At 55.7% G+C, this 18,391-nt stretch overlaps 4 protein-coding genes across 4 annotated transcripts; 1 reads left to right on the top strand and 3 right to left on the bottom strand.

The window, feature by feature from the left end:
- Positions 1–87: 87 nt before the first annotated feature.
- On the bottom strand, positions 88–2,100 carry CYME_CMR412C (hypothetical protein; the record flags this gene model as incomplete). Its single annotated transcript, XM_005538576.1, has 1 exon — positions 88–2,100. The coding sequence occupies one exon, from the start codon at positions 2,098–2,100 to the stop codon at positions 88–90; it is 2,013 nt and encodes a 670-aa protein (XP_005538633.1).
- Positions 2,101–5,115: 3,015 nt separating this feature from the next.
- Positions 5,116–7,800, bottom strand: CYME_CMR411C (hypothetical protein, conserved; the record flags this gene model as incomplete). Its single annotated transcript, XM_005538575.1, has 1 exon — positions 5,116–7,800. The coding sequence occupies one exon, from the start codon at positions 7,798–7,800 to the stop codon at positions 5,116–5,118; it is 2,685 nt and encodes an 894-aa protein (XP_005538632.1).
- A 3,486-nt stretch (positions 7,801–11,286) lies between these two features.
- CYME_CMR410C (similar to translational repressor pumilio) lies at positions 11,287–15,807 on the top strand (the record flags this gene model as incomplete). Its single annotated transcript, XM_005538574.1, has 1 exon — positions 11,287–15,807. The coding sequence occupies one exon, from the start codon at positions 11,287–11,289 to the stop codon at positions 15,805–15,807; it is 4,521 nt and encodes a 1,506-aa protein (XP_005538631.1).
- A 437-nt stretch (positions 15,808–16,244) lies between these two features.
- CYME_CMR409C (hypothetical protein) lies at positions 16,245–18,224 on the bottom strand (the record flags this gene model as incomplete). Its single annotated transcript, XM_005538573.1, has 1 exon — positions 16,245–18,224. The coding sequence occupies one exon, from the start codon at positions 18,222–18,224 to the stop codon at positions 16,245–16,247; it is 1,980 nt and encodes a 659-aa protein (XP_005538630.1).
- Between the last annotated feature and the right edge of the window lie 167 nt (positions 18,225–18,391).

Raw genomic sequence — 18,391 nt, 5'->3', positions numbered from 1 at the left:
ATTTGGATACAGCTTGGGTTTGTCGTGCACAACAGGGGCTAGATAGAGTGCATGCCGACAGCGAAAGAGGATACAAATCGATTGCAATCATAGTCGCACGTGCAGCACTGTTGCAATGCTTTGCTCCCACTCCAGCTGGAAACGAGCCCCATTCGAGTCCAGACGCTGCTCCCAGTGATAACCACTTGTATCGGTGCCGTACCGGACGTACCAGGTATCGCCGGCGTTGTTACGACCCCAGCGACAACCCTGGTACGAGGGCTGCTCCACAGACGAATTAGCGGGCCGTCTTTCGATGTACCACTCGTACCATACTTGTGATTCTTGACTGTGTGGCAAGATTCTTGCATCCACACCGAACTTGTCCCCAAAATGGATTAGAACATGTGGTTGGTGCTCGAGGCGGTACTCGCCGTGGCGCTCGAGCCACCAGTTGCCGTCTGCGTTTCGGCGAACACGGGCATCCTGCCATATGAGCGCTGAGAGCACGGGAAGGCCCTGCTTTGAACCAGTGGCGAACGAGTTCGGCGCCGTCGGAGTGCACTCGGTAGCGGTGCCGGACTGATCCGGCAGTGCTGCACTGGCGCGAATCTGGCCACTTTCGGATACAGGGCCTGCACGCGCACTGAAAGCAGTCATCGCTGTAATGAATCGTTCGGGGTGGTGCGCATGCTCACTGGTTTCGAATTCGAGGCTTGGCTCGCTGGCCTCGAAGCAATCGCCCACAGAATGTCTTGATGGCAAAAGCCAGGATGAAGAGATATCCCCAGCTGAAGCTTGATGCTCCCATACACGATCGCCTTTCTCCGTGTTCGCTGCTTCAAGTGAGGAGTCAATGGCTGACAGGGAGATGCTGCTGGCGTTGTCGAAAATGGGTGCGCGTGCGTCAGCTCCAGGCATCGGCAACGAATACTGGATGCTGCCGTCCCAAGAAGCTGGCAGAGATGCGCGTTTGCCCATTGGCCCATTGCGGCGACCTGACTTCGACTGCCTCTCGGGTACATCTTGATTCCTTTCGCGCAGCACTTGTATTTGTGGTTTGCTTTCCAGGCGCGCTCGGAATGGCGCTTGATTCTTCTCTATCTGCCCGGAAACCGTAGGGAATGCGAGATTCTCAATTGTATGGACATTGGCCGATCGATGCTGCATCAGTTCTGAAGCAGGTAACTCGCTGCGGTGCGCTGCGTATTCTTCAATCGTCGGTATCGCCGAGTCTTCGGAGTCGACATCGGAATCCGACAAGGCGATGAAAGTCCCACCAAGGGATAAATCATGCAGATTCGCATAATGGCGACTATGGCGTTGGTACCAGAGGCGTTCGAGATGGTCGGGATTCTCGAGCTTGGTGGTCGTGATAGGCTTAACCGTCGGCCATACAGACGCGCTGTGCACTCGTATTACCCTCGGCAGAGGAAGCAGCAGCCAACAGCACGGATGCACATGTTGCGCGAGAGAAGCAGCCGATGCAGGGCTTCCATGGTGCCTGGCTCTGGCACGAGTGCGCTCGCGCCAGATGCGCGCGCCGCGGTCGATTCGCTGGACACCGTATTTGCTACGGTTCCGCAAGCTGACTAGAACCAGCACCCAGATAAGCATCAGACCTGCTACGTGGAGCGTAACAGGCGCGTCTGGAAGCCGGAACGGCCCGTGCTGCGGGTGCATTTTCCGGAAAGCGTACCACGGGGGAGACGAAGTGTCTGCTCGAGTAACCACAGTTTCCGGTGGACGCGGCACCGAAGCTGGAAAGCTGCTAGGTTCCTGCAGGTCCACCGATTGCACGCACCCAGACTGCAGCTCTAAAGGCCTATAGAGTGTGCGGCCTTTTGTTCCTGTTGGAGCATCCCCGATCCCGTAAACAGAGCCCGCTGTATGCTCTTCTATTCCGGTTGACCCGGATGCCTTGCGCAGTTTCAGAGACTCGCGTTTTGAATACCGCCTATACGGTGCGCGTGTTTCATCCAGCCGAAAATGGTCTTCGTTCACGTTCGTTGGCGCATAGAGCGCAGCGTCGCGACCGTCTCGAGTTGCACGACCTCCGACGCCGTACGGATGCATATCCGGGGCGGTTTCCGACCAGGTTTCGCGCTGAGATCGCTCCATATCCCCTGTCAATGATTCAAAGAAAAAGTGTCTACTAGTACACGTCACCAATAGTTCCTGTAGCGTCAATAGAGCAGTTTCGTTGGTCACTGCTTAGAAACGCAAGGAATATGAATGCCAGTTGCATGTGGCGATAACGGCTGTGCCGTCCGCGTGGCATGCACGGATCAGCGAGATCGCCTGGCGGGAAGCCGCCATACGATGCGTGCATGCGTACGTGCGTGCGCGATTCCGCAATGCGTAACGCCTCGGCGGTGCGCCGCGCGCTGCTGATCGCTATCGCATCGCAGTCTTTGCCCTGAAAAGTGTTCCGCATTCAGGTGCATGTCATCAAATGCTTTTTCGCTGCTTACCGCGGACGCATGCAAAGTGCTTTCGTTTGAAGTGATAAAAAAACCAGGGGAAAGTATGGACATGCAAGTCGGGAATCCTAGGGGGGTCGGCATCGCCGGGTGCAGGAAAAACAACAAAAAATCCTCTTCTCGTTGACTCTCGAGCGAAGAAGAAGAACAATGGACGAAGAAGAAATGAGGAGATCGTCGAGAAAAGGCGTTTGCCCGATGGAACGATGACGAGACTTTGGCGCCATACAGGGCACGAGTCCGAGGACTCTTTGTATCAGTGAATTCCACCAGCGAGAACGAACGCATAGAGTTCGTGAACAGAGACTTCAACATCGCCATAAAAATCCGACAATGTGCGGTACTGAAGACAAGACCCGCAGGGCTGTGGCTATCTAACTTTATGGAGCAGCCTCTCGGGCTCGAAGTATACGATGAGAAGCTGAAGAGGATAGCAGGAGTCCTGTCGAAACAGTCCGGGAGTTGTCTGCAAGTAGACATATATGTACACTCTATGGTAGCGAAACGTTTTCGCGTCCTTGAGCACCTAAATTATGGGCCAGTTGAGTCAGCGCTTCCTGGATGAGGGATCGCTGCCAACGATCAGGGTACGAGACTTCAGCGCCTTCCCAGAGACTCGCTTGTTCCAGCAGACGCAAATGGGTATGACGCCTTCGGCGTTTGTCATGCCACAGAATCGAACATGATGAACAAAAATGTTCGGGTTTTGCAAAACGTTGTTGATCGCCGGGACCTAGCTCTGATATCTTCACCGACATCAGATGAAAATGGAATACTGAATAGCGCGCTCTGTGGTTTCCTTTCGTTTTTCCCGATGAATATACTTGACATTCAAAATGCAAGATTATGGGCTTACGAATTCATTCTTAGTTTTGGAGTGCTTGCTCGTCTTTTCGGAGTCGCGCAATGTATGCTTCGCCGCTAGATTTGGTTACTTTACCGTAACCCGCATAATTTGCAATGACATTGGACAAGGCTTCGCCATGCAATCTATATAATTATCCAGTGCATGCGTCCAAGCCCCGATTCTCCGTTCATCGTGTGCAGCATTCTCGAATCGTAGATTCCCCAAGTTTGCGATATCCCTGTTTCGAGGCAACTAGTAGACGCACCAACTCACGCCATTGCATTGACGGCAAAAAAATACTCGACGTCGCCCTTTGACAACCTATTCACAATCTTAGGCTCAAAGCCCACTTAATTTCTAACGTTTAACAATCGATTCTGTTCGAAGGACAAATTCCACTCTCGTCATGGCCGCCCTTGAAACAGCAATCGACAGCGCCATAATCCCATCACTGAATACGCTCTCGGAGGCTTCCTTCTCTTCTGCTTGTGTGGAAAAGGGTCCTGGACTTGGAATTCAGCCATCGGTACGATCGCTTGCAATGCAAAACGTGATGCAGCATTCGACGAAGAGCACGTAGATGGATCGAAATTTCTGGACTTGTTCTGCAGCGTAGATTTTCTTTCAGGTACTTTTCATCATAGACAACATCGCGTTCCGCAAATCCCATCTCTAGTGAAAAAGCATGCGCTCCCATGCGCAGCGGACAGAGTCCTCGTCCAGGGAATCTTCCAGAGGAAGCTCGTGATCGTATGAGACGATAGCGATCACGACAAAATAGGAAGGCATCGAGCAAAGCCCTCTTTTTCGTCCAAAGCTTCTACCGAGCTGCAGGGCGAGCGTTCAAGAATCATAGGATGGCCCTAGAAGCAGGACTTACTGCACGAGACATACCGGAACATCTGACCATAGCAAAGTGTCATCGCTGCCAAGCAGGCCGACAAGTTGTACACAGGAAGATGAAAACGGCAATCGAAGCGTAGATCGCAGCTTCCTTCTGTGCGTAACAAGCTTCGACAACAGCGGAAAACTACGAAATCGGGCATTTGGCGCTACCAACAACGTCCTTTTACACCTTGCACTAGAAAAAAAGCGACAGTAGAGGTCTGCGTTTTACAATCCGGAGATAAGGAAGAGGAAAATGAAGCATCCGCAGAAACATCCTGCAAATGCTTATGATGATGGCAATCAAAAAAGGCCAGAATTTGAGCGTGTCCGTCAGCGTTCGAGAACGTGTCCCTCTTTAATGTAAAATGGATGTAGCGGCGATGTGTCCAGATTCCACAAACTGAACAACCATACTCTAAGAAAACAATTTGGCAGACTCAGCGACCGTCCGGGCGCTGAGTCTGCCACGAAGATCCGAAAGAGACCGGAAGCCTCCACTACTCTCTTCCAGGCATCGTAGCGCGCTTTTCACCAGGCACACCTGTTTTGAGAGTGCCTCCTGACCTGCAACCTGTAGATGCACGCTCAAAACGAAGAAACACCCCTGAGCTTGCATGATGATCTATACGTTTACCGCAACGAGCAGCATGAGAGCAGCACATCCGCCCTGCTTCGCAACGTCGAGAAAATCGATACTGCACGAACACATATGCCAAAGAAGGGGCGAACAGGTCTTCGACAAACAGCAACTCCAGAAGAGCGTGCGCGTTCATGCGGACAGCACCTCGTACTCGCAAGGACAATCCATCGAAGCCGCTACAGAAGCCACCACATTTGGCAACGCGGCTGAGCGCTACCTACACCCCTGGATACAACGCCCACTGTACTGAAACGCTGATCAGAACGGCACGTGCATCATCAGGTTCGGGGCTGAGCCTCAACGATGCCCGCTCGTGCACGCTGCCCCAAGTGAGCGGCCTGCTCTAGAAGGGCATCATCCCAAACAACATGCACACGCCCCCAGAGCGTGACCCGCGAAAGCTTCAACCTTTGCCGTTGATCTCCGCGCTGCTTGGGCGTTTGCTTCTGAGCAAGCTGCTCGTCATCCATCGATTCCTTCGAGTCCTCGCTCGATGCACTCGGTAACCACTCGACACAGAGAATACGGTGCGCGTTCGTGTCTGCAATCCAGAGCGCGCCTCGTCCCTGAAAAGCCTCTGGATCCGCCTCCACACCTGTTGGTTCGTTCAAACAGAACGGTATCGCATCGTCTTGCGTTACCTTTCCACGTTGATCCATGTCGACTAAAAGTTCTGTCGCTGCTGGATCGGCGGGAACAAGGTGCACTGTATCTACTGCACCAGTCGACCAGTCTACACAGCGGATGCAATTGTTATAGGTGTCAGCCACGAAGAGCGCTCGACGTGACGAATCGTACGTGATACCCAGCGGGTGCTGAAATCTTGCGTTCTTTCCAGACGCATGATCCAAATACCCGTACTCAAAGAGGTCATCGATGTCACCTGTTGCTGAGCCGCCTCCAGCCAGTGTGCACAGACTGCGTGATCTCGGCGCAAAGTAACGCACCGAACTCGACTCAGCATCGATAAAGGCGATAAAGGGTCCCTTCGTGTCGCCATCGCCAGCACAGCTCTCTGGAATTAGTGCGAGACCAGTCGGTTGAGCCATACTCGATACAAAACAGCACGAACGTTTGGGCTCTATTCGCAAGCGTTCGTTGTCTGCGCTCGTGATATCCAGTTGGCGATGATCACCGCTACCGCAAACCGCTCGGCAGGAGCGCGGCTCAGGATGCATCGTATCTGGGGCGGTTTGTTTCGCGAAGAAATCAATCTGCCAGAGCTGATTCAAACCAGCGTTCGTGACGTATACGGCATGGGAGGCGGGGCTGCGGTCCGGCGAACCCAAGGGTGCGGCTGAGTTCGCCTCATCCAAGGGCGCAGTCGGAGTGAAGCGAAAGCGCGGTCCCACGGCCACGTCCCAGGGAAAGACCAGCGACTGGTGGCGCGCTCTTCGGGTACCGAAAAGGTCAAATTTTGCAGCACCAGTTCCCGCAATCCACTCGACGGGATACGGTGTTCCGGGATTCGGCATCGCGAATTGTGGTACTCGGAAACGACATATTCGATGATTTTCTGTGTCAGCAAGGTAGACAAGATCGTGCGTGTGATCGTAGCAAATTCCCCGGGGCCGTCGCAGACCCTCAACCGTTCCGTTGTGCCGTAGATCGAGTTTCGGTATGGCACCGGATTCGTCCAAGAGGCACCAAACCACTCGATCGTTGTTCGTATCGGCGATGACCATGTAAGTGCGCGACGTTACAGTCGAGTCATCTATGTCACACAGGGAATGATGCTGCCCGGAGTCTGGCGAGCGCACTGCTGACGCTAGTGGCTCCACCCTACGAAATACGATCACTTTGGAAGGGTACCGAAGCCTCAGCGCCTCAGATTTGTCCAGCATCTCTTGAGCCTGCTTCTTGGGTGAGCGTGGCACAAGCTGGTGTCCAATGGGTTTTGGCGGCTCCTCAGGGAACACAGGCGGCCTTTGTGGATCATTCAACAATGAAAACTGTCCGGGATGAAGGCCGGAACGCAATTGTGTGGCATAGTAATCCATAGCTCCTGCTAGGATGATATCCAACAAGAATACATGGCCATTGTTCTCATCTAGAGCGAGGCCGCCACAGAGACTCCCCTGATACCACTTTGCGACTAGCGTGCCTGTGGGGGCGAGCACCACACAAAACGGCCACCCGATCGCGCCTACAGTCCGAAAAAAATCTAGACGCTCGGAATCCACTGCAACGACACCGTCAAGCCGTTCGCGCTCCAAAGTGCTGTGCAGGGATCGCTTGCTCGGCATCGGTGGCCGTTCCCCGAGCCTTTCGTTCAGCCTCTGCTCCGTTCGCTCTCTAGTGAGTTTCTCGCGGACTGCCTCATACTTTTCTGCGAGAATGCGAACGAAGCGAACTGCTGGATATTCCCGGCATACTAGCTGCGCATGTCGCCAAAATCGGTGACCAAACCAACAGTCAGTATTCTCCGTTGTAAAGAACTGCAACACCGTGATGCTTTCTGATTCCGCGGGATGCAAAGGTGCATAGATGCTACGTACATCACCCGTTCGCTCATCACAGTCAAACCACTGGAGGTATTGCGGCCATTCTGGAATGCGCTGTGCGTCGGGAGCATTTTCCAGGGCATCCGCGAGGATCCGCATAGGCGCTAGCGGATGATGCTCACAGTACCGCATCGCGACATCAAAGTCAGAGTCTCCTTTCAAACCGGGGCGAATTTCCCGATCATCTTCTATGGATAAGGACGATGGCCTTCCATACAAGTCCATGGGATGTACTGGACCCGGTGGGAAGTGGCGCAAAGGCCCGTACCATGACGGGGCGTGGAAGCGATAAAAAGGTCTCCTCGGGTGATCCGATAACGGCTCTGCACAAGCCTTTATGCGACGTATACTTCTGGGGCGCCGTCGGGACGTGTCGAGTGCAGCACGCTCTCTAAACGTTCTGTGCGCGGGCGATTGGCTAAGAGGAGAGCAGAAAACGTCTGAGAACCCGGCAAGCATCTTCGAACTCGAGGAGCGCCGTCTGCTTCAGCGGCCACGAAGTTGTGCGTGCTGCCTCTCGCGGCTCTAGAACTGTGCAAGCGTGAAAGTACTCGACTCGTGATGGGAAAGTTGCCCTCAAGAGTGTGCTTGCGGAGCGCTCCCAGCGCTAGCGGGCGACAGCACCGCACTTGTGTGTGCCGCTGCTTCGAACGCGAATGCATCTTCAGCGTAGCGGGCTCACCGCGCTTGTCGTTCTGGTACAGAGCCCGTGCAGCCGCTTTCTCAAAGCACAACACTTATTCACGATACTGTCCCAAGCTCTGGTCCTGCAGTAGGTGTTGCGATCTAGAAAAGAACCTGCTATGCAAGCTCTTCATCGCAAGTGGCAGCCAGTCAGTGAGTCATTTTCTATAGCTGCCATGAGCTAGACCTCTCTCAGAATAAAATGAAACGGATACACTATTCTACCTCGAACGTGAATACTGAATTTTAGGTATCCTCCAATTGCCGTCAGCAACAGGCATTAAGGGCTTTTTCGCGGCTGATTTTCTTCCTTCTCTTCGAGCTCCGACTTGAGATACGACGGTGTCTCCGTTCCTTCCAGCTCCATCATTAGCGATCGGAAGATGTTCACTGCAGATTTAAAGCCCCTGTTTTGCTGCTTCCAGTGGTTTTCAACACATTTCATGCGCATGCAGATGTTTCGATGCATATTTCGCTTGCCATTTTCATCTTCATTGTATACAGCCTCTGTGCGTCCTCGCATCGATGACTTTTGGCTGTGGTCAGGTGTTCCCGTATATCCACCAAAGCCTCTCCTGCTCCTGCTCCTCTTCCTCGGAGGGCCGTTTTGAGGCGTCGTACAGCTCGCGTTTTCGCTCGTTCCAGGCAATTGACGAGTATCGAAGGCTTACCACGATGCTCTTCTCAGTTTGCGGGCTCGCTGCCGTGCGCTTCGCTGGCAGGTTGCATCAGCGCAATGCCCTCAGCGAACACAGTGTCGGATTTTTCTCACTGACAAAATGCTTACTTAGGCCAGCGTTCTCCGATTGTGCACTTTTTGTTTTCTTTTTGTTTGTGTGCGGTGAAGTAGCCATCGAACGCCCTGCCTCCAAGTTCCATGACCCACACTACTTCCCGGATATTCTAGTCGTTTCATACGTCCTATCGTGTGTGCCTAGTGCCTGCCGAAAGCGACAGCAATGACGCCTATAGCGCCAGTGCGGTCGCTGCACGGAGGCAGAACGGCGTTGCCGTACCACACAGAGGGCGTCGGCTCGAGGCAGTGCGGGGCAATGCCAGCGCAAGCCAGTGCAAGCCAGCGCAAGCCAGTGCACAGTGTCGCATTCGATGGAGGATTCGTGGAACGGGAAGCTTTTCGTGGTGAACCATGTACCGCGAGGCAAAAATGCAGGCTGGAGCGCAATTCTAGAAAACTTCGATCCGTCTACGCTTCCTCCGTGCAAGGCGGTGCCAGACTCTCTATCTGGCGCGGTCGCTGCGATAACTCAGGTCTGAGTCTCCGATTTTCTTCGGTGTGTACGGAAGCGAGCGAAGCCTCTGGGGACGTATGCCGTGAGCGTTATCTCGCCGGCTGTGAACGCCACGTTGCCGCTTGTCTCAAGGACGGGCGGATTTCCTTCTCGGACGGATGCGATTAGCTGACCTGACAATTGTAGTCAGCCTTCGATATGAGCATGTGACAAAGTCTTCAAGTGAAGTCGTTGCGATTCTTTTCGCTGTCCACCCAGCTGTACGCATTGCTGCGCCCTCGAGTTGCCTTTAAGGAGAAATATCGAAAACTTGAAGAATGCATGATTCAAGCATGCTATACTTGAGGAAAACAGAAGAGTGCAGGCGCGTGCGACTGAATGAGATGATGATATCGGCTATGTTACGAACCCGCGTATGAGGGCGTCACGAACCATCTTGATCCCGGTGACGTATCGAATGCCAGCGGCAGGGAGTCGACGGGATCCCCACGGATAGTACAACCGAGGGGCATAGAACTACCCATGAATCCATTCGCCGTTATTGCTGCACTTTGAATATTGCAGCTGTGTTTCTAGCGAACATTCGGGAAACGATCGAAAGAAAATAACACTACGAGCATTTCAGTGTTCCATTTTTATCCGAAATGGGTTCAGCAGAGCTTGGGGCCAAGTAGCTGCATTTTGTTCATCCGCGTGTACCAATAAGCCGCAGCGATATTTGTCGCAATCAGTGCATCATGATAAATTCCCACGGACGACACCGTGCACACCGACTATGCAGCCTCGGAGCAAGGCAACTGCGATTGTCTGTCTTGTACCGCAATGTCAAACATCAAGTGGGTATATCAGCGTCTTTCATCCTGTGGACCGTGGAGGTAAACGGATTCCACACATCTTTTCAAACAGACTGGCTTACGCAGTCATAAAGGAGGTTTGCGCTTCGAAGAGACCATGGCCGAGGCCCAAATGCAGCGACGTCACGCTACCGTCAGCGCACCAGGTCACTCAGAAACTGAGCTCCATCGTAACCACTGCTGATTGGACATCTAGGCACCAGAAACACCTTCGGAATTCGCAGTTTTCGAGCGAAGACGCACTTTCAGGCAGGTGACTTCAAACTGGGCACTCCAGCATAACACCCAGTCCGAGTCTTCTACCACCGCGAATCCCCTATCAATGAGGAGCGCGTGCGCCACCGCCCCGCCATGGCCAACACCGAGCGACGGCATGCGGTGCACGGCATGACTGCCCGCTGCCGTTTCCACACAACCCGCACGCGTCGCCACGGGATCAGCAAGAAATCGACGCCCGCGCAGCCTGTCCGCATTGTCTGCATTATCCAATTTCCCATTCCGATCGCGCCCCGCGCTCGCACCACGGCACGTCGCGGACGCGGGAGCGCAGCGCCACTCATGCGGTCTCGCCGGATGTCACATGTGACATCCATCGCCGTCCCCGTCGTCGAGGGCGTGTCTGTTTGGTTTAAAGCGCGCGGCAGCAACAGCAGCGCCCGGGGAGCCTCCACGCGGTGCACGAGCGCACGCGCGCCGTCGCAGCCTTAAAGAAAAGCGCAACAGCAACGGGGATGGGCGCGATCTGCGCGATCCAGCGGGCAACGCGGCTGCAGCGACGGCGGACGACGCAACAAGCGTTGCTAATTATCTATCGACGCATTGGCTTGCAACTGGTTGAAGCCGCGGCAATAGTTTTTGTTGCCGGGCTTGTTTTCTGAAAGTCCACACGGCGGGTTGTTATTGGTATAGTGTCTGTGGCTCGTTCGGGGCAGCAGTTTTGTCAGTTTGTGGCTTGGAGATAAACTGCTGGTGCGCTTTGGTTTGTAGTTCATTGGGGCTTGCAAAACGGGGAGACTGAAACAGCTCAGGAGCTTCCAGTGCTTACGATAGCTAGTGCAAGCGTGTCGTGATTGCCGGTTTTGTGTTGCGGTTCGGGTGCGTTTCGAGGTTCTTGAGTACTCCTTGCCGTCGACACACGACGCTGGCGAGGGAGCAGGATGGGCACGCAACGCAATTGGACCGGCGTCGATGCTCGAGCCAGGGCGGCGCCCGCGCAAGACGACGCGGCTCGTGTGCGCGTTGGTACGGTTAGCGGAAGTGCTGTGTCGCCTCAGATGACACTTCCGGTCGGTTTTGAAGCGGCGTTGGAAAACGAACAGCCGCCCCGAGTGGCCAGCGCGCCGCCTCCGGGTCAGTTCCGGAAGAAGGTGGAGTTTGGACGCGGTGCATCGCTTTTGGGAGTGGCAACAGGCGAAGATATTTGGAGTGCAGCATCCGAGCGCATCGGTGGATCCGGGGAAGATGCGGGCAAGAACTCTATGTATGCTTCGACGATTTGGGGATGTCCGGGTTTTTGTTCAGTACCGTCACCGGGACGTGTTTCCGGCTCCAACGACGCGCAGTATTCTGATCCTGGAGAGCTGTCCACGCCGAATCAGATGTCTTCGGATCGCCTTGCGAGTTGGAAAGTTGCTTCTGGCTCCCATCAGCTGGGAGCCGACACCCGGCGCAACGAGATGCTCCGTGGCTACGGGTCGCAGACGGATCCATTACGTGGACCCCGTGTCCTACAAAGGGACTGGACAGAAAAGGACCAGACAACACTGGAGAGGTTTTCAAATTTATCTATTCAGAGCGCCCCGCCATTGAGGCGTGCACCGACCCAGTGGACGTTTCAAAGCCGTCCAGAGCAGGCGGACTGGTGGCGTGCACAGCAGTCAGCTCTTTCCGCAGGCTCTGAGAGCGGATCAGCCGCTTTCCAAAGCGATTTACGCACTGCAACTCCTCAAGGCTGGGGAGTGGCGCCCTGCCCGCGGGTATGGCAGCCTGCGGCGTGTTGTTCCTCGCCGAGTGAACAGCAGCCCCTGGCTGGTCCACTGACGTGTACTGGAAGGACCACACCGTCGGCTGCGGAGGGCGCCTACTCAAGGCTCTGGGCACCGATTCCGCACCGCACGATTTCAGAGATAGCACGGTCGGATGTGGCGCGCACGCCAAGCCCAGCCTTCGAGTCCTCCTCGGTAGTGTCGTCACCGGTGCGAGCTCGAAGTGCGAGTCAGTACAGTTCCGTGTCTGGGCTAGAAGGGGGATCTGTCGTGAGCGGTCGCGCGTTTGGAAGCTCCCGTTCTGCGTGGTCGGGACCTGTGTCCGGGGCCGCTTCGTGGAAGTCATGCGAAGACGCCTGGGATCAGCAGCGTGCAACGACGGCATTGTCAGGCATCAACACGTTGAATGGCTATGCTCGTTCGCCTCGAGCACCGGTTTCCGCGTCATCGGTCTCCTCGAGTTCGTCGTCGTTACCAATGGCTAATAACCCATCAATCGTGGCTTCCGATCCGAGCCTGATGCGCTGGGCAGGAGGCTGTGGCGCATCACCGCTGTACAATGCATCAGCGGCATACCAGAGCGCTCAGAGCGGTACTGTGTGCACCAGATCCTGGAGTAGTCCTGCCACGGTGCAGGCGCCGAACAGCGGGTATCCCGCTGTGCTCAATCATCAGCCCCGAGCACCGAAAGAACGCTCCGCCGATGACCGTCAAATATGCACTGGGAAAAAGGGGGACGGTTTGGATACCAACGGTAACGAAGAACATGAACAGCGGGTCCCGAACCGTCGAGAACGCGCAGCGAGCTCCCCTGGTTACGTGGGTCATGTCACCAATGGAAAGAGCCAGAACAGTGAGGAATCCTCGTGTGGTCGTCGAGATGCGGCTGCACGTCTCGAATCCACACTGCAATGGGCAAGCCGCCCTCCGTTGAATATCCCAGTCACGGAATCACAACCGAGCCCGGAAACCTGTGTCCAGGAGCAGCGAACAGCCCGCTGTTGCTTGGAGAGCCCCGCTGACGGTGTTTCAGAGCCTGACAACCAGTGTCGGGTGGACTCCCAAATGATTGGCAGTGGAACAACTTCCGTATCTGAGACTGGGCGGCCTCAGATCGATCCCAACGCCAATAGGACCCATAGACTTTCACCGAGCAGGCAGAGTTCGCTCGTCGAAGGCACTTTCGAGCACTACGAATGCCACAACGGTCGACGTCTGTGTCCAGGCTATTCAGCTACGAGCCCTAGGCCTCTGCAAGTTGCGAACGCGGCCGGCGCGCATCTCTCGCAGGCGCTTCCGCTCATATCGCCATCACCAGGTGCGACGCAACCGCTCGAAGAAAGCATCTGGATTCATCCAGATCAGATCGTTTTGAACGGCAGCGAACAAGCGGGCTTGTGCACTGAGGTGGAGCTTGCGGATCGACGAGCAACACCCGTGTATTCCTGGCACCCTGCTGCACAGCTGCCGTCGGGAATCGCTTGTCCACAGGGTCGTGCTGCATCTGTTCGGAAAGAGAGCACTTTGGTTGCCTCTGGCAGCGAGGATGCTAACGAGTCGTCAATGTTTTCCTTGGTTCCGGACCATTGCGTATCGTTTCCCCCGGTCATTCCGAGCGGATGCCGCTTCGTTTGTGCACATGCCACAGAAGATGCCATGCGAATGCGGAGCGCAAAACATGGGAACTTGGCTGATGCTTCGATTCCGGAATCTTGTCTTTCAGCAGAACCCGCAGCCTATGGAGCGCAAACGACATCACCGAGGCCGTCGTCGGCGTCTTCTTCTTCTTTTGTATCCGAAGAAAATGGTGGCAGGCCCGCCGTGCCAGGGAGTGTTGGCCCCGCTGGTGCAAATCCGATACCGGCAGCAGCAGCAGCAGCAAGAGCTCCTCGACGAGAACCAACAACCCAGATGGGGCATTCTAGTGGTGTGGCTCAACTGCGCGCCCCGTTCGTGAGCGTCGCACCGATACTCACAGACTCGTACAGCGGGCAAGTGCGTGTCGGCGGCTTTCTGCAGACTGCCGCTGCTCCACCGGCAACGGTTCCACCGACAGGGGCCCCCCCGAGGTCACCGCTACACTTTCCGTCACTGGATTTGGGTACTAGTGGCACCCTCTCGAGTCCAGATGCCGCTAATCCGCCAAATAGCGGAGTCATAGCGTCCGTTGGGCGCTCGGCTCTCCTGGAGCGCTTCCGGACAGCCTTGCTTGCGTCGGACGAGGCGTTCACTTCCTGGAAACTGGAGGATATTCGTGGTCAAATCGTGGAGTTCAGCACGGATCAGCATGGCTCGCGCTTCATTCAGACCAAGTTGGAGACTGCAACTCCTGATCAGGTTGGGTGGGTGCTGCAGGAAGTGCTCGCAGAAATGAATCGCCTGGTGACGGATGTCTTTGGCAACTACGTCGTGCAAAAACTCTTGGAGCACGGCACAGCACGTGACCTACAGGCAATCGCGATGAAATTGAAAAACCGGATCCTAGCGCTCTCACTCCACATGTATGGTTGCAGGGCTGTACAGAAGGCACTCGAAGTCTTGCCTGCTAGTACGCAGGCGGAACTCGTGATCGAACTCGACGGACACGTGTTGAAGTGTATCCGTGATCAGAATGGCAATCATGTGATCCAGAAATGCATCGAACGAGTTCCAGGACAACACGTTCAGTTTATCGTGGACGCGGTTCGGGGCCAGGCCGTCTCGCTTGCTGAACATTCCTATGGATGCCGGGTTATACAGCGCATTTTAGAATATTCACCAGAGGAGCAAAAAGTCCCGATCATGCGCGAGATTATGCAGGCGTGCCGAACCCTCATTCGGGACCAATACGGTAACTATGTCATCCAGCACGTTGTCGAGCATGGAAAGGAGGAAGAGCGTGCGCATATTCTCCGCATGGTCAGGGATCAGTGTATTAGCATGAGTCAACACAAGTACGCGAGTAACGTTGTCGAGCGATGTCTGCAACATGGCTCCCCAGCGGATCGCAAAGCCCTCATCGATATTCTCCTGGGCCGATCTGATGTTGCTGGCAGTGGCAGCGGTGGTGGTGGTAGTTCTGGCGCAACTGCGTTACCCCGCAACAGCGTGCCTCTGATAGATCTTGTCCAGGACCAATTCGGAAATTATGTCGTGCAGCGAGTCCTGGATGTAGCCGGCGACGAACAACGTCAGCAAGCGGCGGAGCTTCTTCGTGCGAATCTGAACGTCATCAAACGCTTCTCCTATGGAAAGCACATTCTTGCGCGTCTGGAGAGCACTGGAGCAGCTGCCATGGCACCAACCTTCGCCAACCGCGAAGGTGCGCCCGGAGGCGCGCACCCTTGCGTGCAAAACCTCCAGAACACTGGAAAACGAGCCCCGGCTCAACGTCTGCAACTCGAGCCATCAAGCAATTGCAGCTCCGCAAGCAACAGTTCCAGCAGCAGCGCAACAACGACATCGAGTGCGAGCAGCACATGGAATCTCCGCACTGCCTCGATCGCATCGCCTTCAAAACGTCGAGGTCGCGCAACTGGTTGCTTTAGCTCCGAGGTCTTGGAATTAGAAGCGTCAATGAAGAAACGCTCCGAAGGCGTCACCGCAGGAGGATTCCCTCAAGCCTCACCAGCATCCGCAACAGCAACAGCAGCGACAGCGGAGCGGAACCCACGTGCTGCGGGGCGGGCACGTCGACAAACGCACACGCGCTGAGTCGCCTCATGCACGGTACGTGACTGGGCCAGGTCGCGCTCCCGTTCAATGCTGCGTTTCGTAACGCCAGCCTTGCATGCCCCGATCGGTGTTGGGCACGGATCACGAGCACGCATGCCTGTGTCGATACATGCGTCTATGCGTGTACACAGCGGTATTCTGGACACGTGTCCATTGCTGTACGTGGTGCGTGTAACCCACTGAGACAGCGTGCGCTTTGCTCTTGTTTCGTACGCGATGATGGTAACAATGTGTGACCAACAGCATCTACTGCAATGACAGCAACGTCCGTAAGGATCATGCTCGGAGTCGCAGCGAGCGTGTATCATGAGTTCTTCGTGCCTCTCGATATACGCAGAACGCCAACATGATTTCACACACAAACACACACACACCCAATGTATAGTGTCAACAGCGTAAAGCATGCTTATTCATGCTCAGGGGGGAGTCGGCGCCTTCGTCGTGGCAGGCGCAGCAGCAACAGCAGTAGCAGCAGCAACGGTTTCAGGTCGCGCGAAGCGGCCGCGTACCCGGGGTCGTGCATCTGCGAGGCGCTTGCGTACGTCGTAGCGGATCAAGCCGGGATGCGCTACGCGACGGCGGCGCTTCTCGAGGAAGCGCTGCACACGCTCCAAGCGATAGCGCTCTCGTTCAGTGGCACTCCAGGTCGGTGACTTTGCTGCGGTGTCAGGTGCTGCACCGACAGCAGCGACTCGATCGGCGTGGTCCGTTATTGCACAGCGCGGGTGCTCGATGGTCAGCGGTATTCGATCCATGCCATGGTCGGTGTTTTCCGACGCTACGAATCTCCCGCCTAGAAGAACACCATTGGAGCTCTGATCCAGTTGCAACGCAGGGAGCGTCTGGACCCATCTTATCGCACCCGCGGGGAACGACGTGTGAGGCACCTGAAACCGCCGATCTGGAGCTTCGACGGGGCCTGCAGCGTTGCTTGGCAGTCCCGCCACATGCCCTGTAGCCTGTGAACTCGCACCATCCCTGTAAAAGTCCGCCGTGGGGTCTGACGACGCTGCACCGCCACCAGCGAGACCTACGTTTCTGTGTAAGATCGATCTCTCGGCAGCATCGCCTGCTGTCGGTGATGCGCTTGCGGCAGTCCAGGGATTGTCTCCGGACATACGCTGCAGATGCTCGCCACCCGCAAGCGAAGCTGCGTCATCATCGCCGCTCGAAGAACGATCCAATCCGGTCTGACTTGCAGCGTCGCTTGGCATCGCGCGGGCGCTCGTTCCACTACTGTCTCGACTCATTCGCTCCCAGTGTGCATTGGTTTCTGGGACCGTTTGCATCCACGGTCCCTGGTATCCAGTCCTAAAGCGGCTGCTAAGCGCAGTAGGCAGCGACATCGATTGATTCGTATGCGACGAGGCATCCAAGCTCACCATACTCATGTTGCCCTCTGAAACCTGCACATGACCGGGGCGCGTGCCGTCCGTTTTACCGGGGTAGAACTCCGGGCGAGGACGGTGCTCCAGGCATGCTGGGATGCCTTCGTTTGAAGAGGTATGCATAGGCATTGAACAGTCCGCTGGAACGTTGCAACATTGCGGGTTCTCCATTCGGTTCTGCGCTCTTTCAGCTGGGCATGATGCAGTCGCTCTCTCGGACTGCTGCGCGCCGGTATTTGGGCGGGCCATTCCCACGCCACAAAGGCTGGTAGCCGCCTGTGAGGAGATTGCGGCCAAAGCGTGTAAGCAATTCAACGCTCCGTCATGAGGTCTTGCGCAACACGCTTCAGCTGACGATGGGATATTATGAGGCACCGGTATTTGCCCAGGATGCGCTGCTTTGTAAAACTCCGCATTCACTGCAACGGGCCAACCGCGGGTGTGTTCAGTCCCCGTTATGTGTCTCGGCGTCATTCCGAACAACTGAGCAGACTGATAGAATAGTTCTTGCTGGTACAACGCCTCTCTAGTCGGTGGCTGCACCGGAACTGGATCCCAGCGATCCACAGCGTGCTGCAGTGATCCATGAAAGCCTGACGCCGGCGCTTGGGGTGCCCTCGCGCTAGCAGGCACTCCAAAAGCCGTCACCGAAGTCGCACCAGCACCACGTGGACCCGAATGCGGCAGAGGCCCTATTGGAAAGTGATACCCATGGAGCATAAGCGGACGATAGCTCGATGTCCAGGGGTAACTGTTGGATTGTGCCTGCATGGAACCAGCGCCCGCGTAACCCGGGGCAGCCACCCTGCCCCAGCATGCAGCCGCTGGCGTCACCTGCGGGTATGTCGTCAAAGCGGAGTAATGCTGCTGGGTCTCCGGGCCTACGAACCGGTCGGTATTCGTACCGGAAGGGCGATTAGTCAGTCTCTGCTTCGTTGCGTCCATCTGATTGCCAGGCTCGGCGTCTGTACGACCGGCGAGCGCAATATTATCTGGACGCCGTTTCATGACCACGTCACGCCAGCAGGCACGCGGCAACGTACCGCGCCGACACTCTAGCCGCCCACAGACGAACTAAACTCAAGAAAACAACCTAAAAAGTTTGGCACAAATTCGCCCCAGGAGTTGCGTTCTCGAGCTCGGTTGCGCCTGCGCGTGCCAAACCCTCAGCGTAC

This window comes from Cyanidioschyzon merolae, chromosome 18 (genome assembly GCF_000091205.1).
Source record: "Cyanidioschyzon merolae strain 10D DNA, chromosome 18, complete genome".
Classification (NCBI taxonomy): domain Eukaryota; phylum Rhodophyta; class Bangiophyceae; order Cyanidiales; family Cyanidiaceae; genus Cyanidioschyzon; species Cyanidioschyzon merolae.
This window is presented reverse-complemented; position numbering and strand designations above follow the sequence as displayed.